At 40.6% G+C, this 6,510-nt stretch overlaps 1 protein-coding gene across 3 annotated transcripts in view; it reads right to left on the reverse strand.

Moving 5' to 3' along the window:
* glmna (glomulin, FKBP associated protein a) overlaps nt 1-6,510 on the reverse strand; it is a 61,146-nt gene that overhangs the window by 47,250 nt on the left and 7,386 nt on the right. For all 3 annotated transcript variants that reach the window (XM_043698788.1, XM_043698789.1, XM_043698790.1), the window contains exons 2-3: nt 4,685-4,759; nt 2,161-2,286 (exon numbers count right to left, since the gene is read on the reverse strand). In XM_043698788.1, coding sequence (XP_043554723.1) covers nt 2,161-2,286; nt 4,685-4,723 — 165 coding nt within the window. In that variant the 5' untranslated portion in view covers nt 4,724-4,759. The remainder of the gene's footprint in view (nt 1-2,160; nt 2,287-4,684; nt 4,760-6,510) is intronic.

The following is a 6,510-nucleotide window of genomic DNA, read 5'->3' on the forward strand; positions in this document are numbered from 1 at the left end:
TCACTTTAGGAAAGGTGTGGAAGCTTTGGAGAGGGTGCAGAGGAGATTTACCAGGATGTTGCCTGGAATGGAGAATAGGTCGTACGAGGATAGGTTGAGAGTGCTAGGCCTTTTCTCGTTGGAACGGCGAAGGATGAGGGGTGACTTGATAGAGGTTTATAAGATGATCAGGGGAATAGATAGAGTAGACAGTCAGAGACTTTTTCCCTGGGTACAACAGAGTGTTACAAGGGGACATAAATTTAAGGTGAAGGGTGGAAGGTATGGGGGTATGTCAGGGGTAGGTTCTTTACCCAGAGAGTAGTGGGGGCATGGAATGCGCTACCTGTGGGAGTGGCAGAGTCAGCATCATTGGTGACCTTTAAGCGGCAATTGGATAGGTACATGGATAGGTGCTTAAGCTAGGACAAATGTTCGGCACAACATCATGGGCCGAAGGGCCTGTTCTGTGCTGTATTGTTCTATGTTCTATGTTCATATAGGTATTGGGGCTACCAGAGCAGGTTAGGGGATAGGAATCCTTCAGTGAGTGACTCACATCTGACTCCACCTGTCCATCATCTATTGGGCACAAGTCAGGGGTATGATGGATTACTCCCCACTTACCTGGGTGAGGTGCAGCTTTAACAACACTCAAGAAGCTTGACACCATTCAGTATCAACGCAACATGCTTGATTGGAAACCATACCCGCAAACATTCAATCCACCATAGATGCTCAGTAGCAGTAGTATCTATAAGATGCACTGCAGAAATTCAACAGGTTCCTAAGATAGAACCTTCCAAACCCATGACCATTTCCATTAAGAAGAACAAGGGCAGCAGATAAATCACCTCCAAAACACTCAGTATCCAAACTTGCAAATATATCACCGATCCTTCAGTGTGGTCGGATCAAAATCCTGGAACTCCCTTCCTAGTGTATTGTGGGTATACTTTCACCAAATGGATTGCAGCACTTCAAGAAGGCAGATCATCATCACCTTGTCAAGGGACAGGTTCAGCTCGTGACACCCATGTCCCATGAGTGAATTTTAAAAAGCTGCATTTAGATGTTCTTGTGCACAAGTCACACAAGGTTAATGCATGATCAACAAGGTTAATGGGATATTATCCACTATTGCAAGAGGAAGATAACATGAAAGTATGGATGTCATTTTTCAGTCATTTACAGGGTATTGGTGTGGCCACATCTTAAATGCTGTGCAGTCTTGGTCTCCATATAAAGGAAAGATACAAATACTTCAGAGACAGTTCAGGGAAGGTTTATTAGATTGATGCATGGAATGAGTGGGTTGACTTATGAGGAAAGGTTAGACAGGCTAGGCTTGTTTCCACTTGAATTTGGAAGAGCAAGGGGACTTGATTGAAGTGTATTAAATCTTTAGTGTCTTCACAACGTAGATCTTTCCTTGTTTGGATCAGTCCAGAAATGAGGGACATTGTTTTAAAATTAGGGGTCACAGTTAGGGGGACAGAGATAATGAGAGTATTTTTCTCTCAGAGGGTTGAGAGACATTGGAACTCTGCCTCAGAAAAGATTTTTGAATATTTTTAGGGCCAAGATGGACAGATTCTTTTTAGGATAGATGGGAATGTGCAATTTGAAATCTTATTAATTGGTGGAGCAGGTTCAAGGGTTCATTTGTCATAAGTGTGATTAAAAGGTTGTATGCTTCATTTTCAAATCAAAATCATTAGGTTGTGCATGAGAGTCACATTCAATGTTTTCTTGAATATATTGTTTGTTGTAGTATCAGTGTAGTTATGAGGAATCTTTACATTGGAGGCATTGCTTTGTAGAGAAGTTAAACTGAGCAATATCATTAAAATACAAATTAACTGCACAGTTATCAATTGCTATCTCAAGGACCTCTCCATTAAGAAAGTGCTGTACTTCAATATATAATCCCAAAACAAAAATAGTCTATAATAGGTAATAGAAGAATTATGTGTCATAATTAAACATTTTGATATTCTGAATAGTTTGTTGCTTCTGAGTTATTGACACTGTGTGAGAATACTTGATTTAGAAGTGTAAAGCTTCAAAGTAAGATGTCTGTCCACATTGTTCACCCAGTTACTTTTTGACAGATGCAAGATAAATTAATGGTATATTTATCAAGACAGATTAGACATGTTAAAAAAAGTACAGTAGAACCTTGTTTTTCTCATCTTGTAGAATTTCCAAAAGTCTAGTTGCTTGCCCTTCTTCCAGGCATTGACAGGATGCTGACTGAAAAATGATGTGATCTTCTTCTTTAAATTCCTTTTCAGGTAGACCACGCTAAAATAAGCAAGATAACATTTTTAATCCACATAAAGTGCAAAGCAATTTCCAAAACTTTTAACTGGTATTACCTAAAATAAAAGGTCTGCAAACATAATAATGGTCAACTACACTCCAACGATACAAAGGACTGTAAATGCAGTAACTTGGGTAATGTTCTGGCAGATGGTAGAATTTGTATTCAATTAAAATCTGGAATTAAGAATCTAATGATGACCATGAAATTATTGTTTATTGTTAGAAAAACTCTTCTGGTTCACTAATGTCCTTTAGGAAATAAAATTTCCATTCTTACTTGGTTTGAATTACATGTGACTTCAGACTTACAGCAATGTGGTTGACACTTAACTGGTCTCTGGGATGGGCAATAAATGCCGGCCTAGCCAGTGACACCCTCATCCCATGAATGAATTAAAAAAAAGGAGCAGAATAGAAATTCAGTCATGACTAATGTGTTTCTCAGCCCCATTCTCCTGCATTTTCCTTGTAACCTTTGATCCCCTGACCAATAAGGACTGATCAATGACTTGGCCTCCATAGCTTTCTGCGGCAATGGATTCCACAGATTAACCACCCTCTGTCTGAAGAAATTCCTCCTCATCTCAATTAGAGTCATAGAGATGTACAGCATGGAAACAGACCCTTCAGTCCAACCAGTCCATGCCGACCAGATATCCCAACCCAATCTAGTCCCACCTGCCAGCACCCGACCCACATCCCTCCAAATCCTTCCTATTCATATACCCATCCAAGTGCCTCTTAAATGTTGCAATTGTACCAGCCTCCACCAAATCCTCTGGCAACTCATTCCATACACGTACCACCCTCTGCGTGAAAAAGTTGCCCCAAAGGTCTCTTTTATATCTTTCCCCTCTCACCCTAAACCTATGCCCTCTAGTTCTGGATTCCCGCACCCCAGGGAAAAGACTTTGCCTATTTATCCTATCCATGCCCCTCATAATTTTGTAAACTCTATAAGGTCACCCCTCAGCCTCCGACGCTCCAGGGAAAACAGCCCCAGCCTGTTCAGCCTATCCCTGTAGCTCAGATCCTCTAACCCTGGCAACAACCTTGTAAATCTTTTCTGAACTCTTTCAAGTTTCACAACATCTTGTATAAGTCCTGCTAAGATTTGCTTTCCCAAAATGCAGCACCTCGCATTTATCTGAATTAAACTCCATCTGCCACTTCTCAGCCCATTGGCCCATCTGGTCCAGATCCTGTTGTAATCTGAGGTAACCCTCTTCGCTGTCCACTACACCTCCAATTTTGGTGTCATCTGCAAACTTACTAACTGTACCTCTTATGTTCGCATCCAAATCATTTATGTAAATGACAAAAAGTAGAGGACCCAGCACCGATCCTTGTGGCACTCCACTGGTCACAGGCCTCCAGTCTGAAAAACAACCCTCCACTACCATCCTCTGTCCTATACCTTTCAGCCTGTTCTGTATCCAAATGGCTAGTTCTCCCTGTATTCCATGAGATTGTCCCTTCATTCGGTGACTGTGCCCTCAGGTCCTAAATTCTCCTACCGGAGGAAAGATCTTCTCCATATCCACTCTATCCAAGCCTCTCAGTTTTCATATGTTTTAATGACAGCTCCTCATCCTTCTAAACTCCAGTGGGTACAGACCCAGAGCCCTCAACCATTCCGCATATGACAGACCCTTCATCCTGGAATCATTCTTGTAAACATCCTCTGGACTCCCTCCAATGCTAGCACATCCCTCTTTAGAATATGGGCCCAAAAACTGCTCATATTATTCATTACTGGTCTACATTTATTCCTAGAAACTAGGTTTGAAGCCAGGAACAATAATATCAAAATAATTAGATTTCCTCCATACAGTTCTGTGTAGTCAATGACTATAATGGATCAGCTTCTATTACCCAAAGAAAAAGAATTCCTGTAATTCAGTTTCAAATGTCAGACCTTTTTCAAAAGTTACATTTGCAAATATTAACATTTCATAATAAGATCAAATAGTAATTTACAGGAAAAATTAAATAATATTTTTATCATTTGTCTAATTATCAAAGGGCTGGATTTTTTTGCAATCTGATTTTGAAACAACTGCTGTGCTGTAGAAAACAAAAGCAGACCTCCTAACTTGCTTCCTTTGGCATACACCCAATCCCATGGCCACTACATCTGCTTCCAGGATCGGCAAACTCAACTTCAACCCTCAGTTGCACCTCCAGAAGTGAAAATTCATGTTACTTTTTTTAAACCAATCTTATTCTGGCAAGGTGGGAAATTTCCTGATTCAAAATTTTGTCCCAAGTGTTTGCTAAGATGAAATGTCTACATTAATTGCTGTATAAATAAAGTTCTTGTATCAAATATGAATCATAACATAATGAAAGGATCATAAAAAGTGCCACTACTTACACATCGCTCAATTACTCCTTCCAGTTTTTCTAAAGCCATTTGTTGCTGCTTTTTATTAACACTTAGAACTGGAAGCTACCAAGAAAAACACAGGCATTAAGTTTGAAGAAGGCAAGCACACACAGAAACGACTCCACAATTGCTTTATCCCTGACCATTTTTTAGAAATATTGTAAGTATTACTCCTCCAATGACTCAATGATAGATCAATAACACATTATGGAATGGAGCCACTGACTGGAAACGGCCCAGATTTCAAAATAATCCACATTATTTCATTTTAATGTTGACAATGGTTTGGGCACAAGTTGACCAACACCTGAACTAGTGGCTGTGTGAAAACTCAGGGTTCCCACTTCATATTGACATCAACTTTAATTTCATACCCCAGCAAAAGGGGTCCCTGATTTAAAAATGCCTGACTTATGAATGCAATCCCATACAGGAGTATAATTTAAAGATCCAAAATATAAGCATTTTCTCATACTTGAGTGGCTATTTTATATTACCTTACAATACGTTCCAATTTGTGTACAAACTAACATGCAGACTCAATAACAGAATATGTTTGCAACTCAAGAACTGCATGTATATCTATATTTAAAAAGGTTCAAGTAAGGAGTGTGTTGGAATACTCCCCACCTGCAGCCGAGTGTAGCTCAAGTAACACTCAAGAAGCTTGACACCATCCAGGATGAAGCAGCCCGTTTGAATGGCACAAACATTCACCCTGTCCACCATCAACATTCGTTAGCAGTAGTGTGCACTGTCAACAAGATACACCAAGAAATTCACCAAGGCTCCTTAGACTGATCTTCCAAACCCATTGCCATTATCATGTAGGACAAGGGAAGCTGATGTGTGGGAATGGTGCCTCTTGCAAATTCCTCTCAAAGTTACTCACCATTCAGACTTGGAAATATGTCACCATTCCTTCGATGTCGCTCGGTCAAAATCCTGGAAGTCCCTCCCTAACAGTATTGTGGTTGCACCTACACTAAGTCGACTGCAACAGTTCAAAAACTCAGCTCACCACCACCTTCTCAACTGGGGTTGGGGAATAAATGGTGCCCAGCCAATGGTGAAATTCCCCTTTCATTTTGTACCATTGCTACGCCTGATCTTAATGGTGGGAGAATTAGACGATGGTAATGACACTTCTATTGACAAGCAGAGGGGTGTTAGATCCTCTTGTTGGAGAATCAATACTCCACACTCATGTGGCATGCATGTCACTTGCCAAGTATGCACGTGGTACTAGAGGAGCACAGAGGTATATCTCGCTGTAACATTATCACAATTCACGAATGAATAACGACTACTTGGGTGAAATTTTAGAAGGCTTTGAGCATTTCCTGAAATTAACTCAATGTCTTTAGAAAAGCTGTGGCAGACATTGTTTTCTTTTTGATAATTTCTCAGCCAATCGTGCAACAAATTTTCTATTCTCTAAATAAAAAGGCTTGAGGATGGCTAGCAAGCAATACATTAGCATTCATATTGAGGGATGGATACTAAAAACCTGGGCTTTGTCTACAGGCAACATTCAGATTGTTAATCAGAAATCAAAACAAATACATGTTGAAATCACTTGTGTGTGGGAGCACGAGGCGGCACGAGGAAGTTGAACAGTTCATCCACTTCACCAACACCTTCCACCCCGACCTCAAATTCACTCGGACAGTCTCAGATTCCTCGCTCCCCTTCCTCGACCTTTCTATTTCTATCTCAGGCGACCGAATCAACACGGACATCTACTACAAACCGACCGACTCCCACAGCTACCTGGACTACACCTCCTCCCATCCTGCCCCCTGTAAAAACGC

This window comes from Chiloscyllium plagiosum, chromosome 11, assembly GCF_004010195.1.
Source record: "Chiloscyllium plagiosum isolate BGI_BamShark_2017 chromosome 11, ASM401019v2, whole genome shotgun sequence".
In the NCBI taxonomy this organism is placed as follows: domain Eukaryota; kingdom Metazoa; phylum Chordata; class Chondrichthyes; order Orectolobiformes; family Hemiscylliidae; genus Chiloscyllium; species Chiloscyllium plagiosum.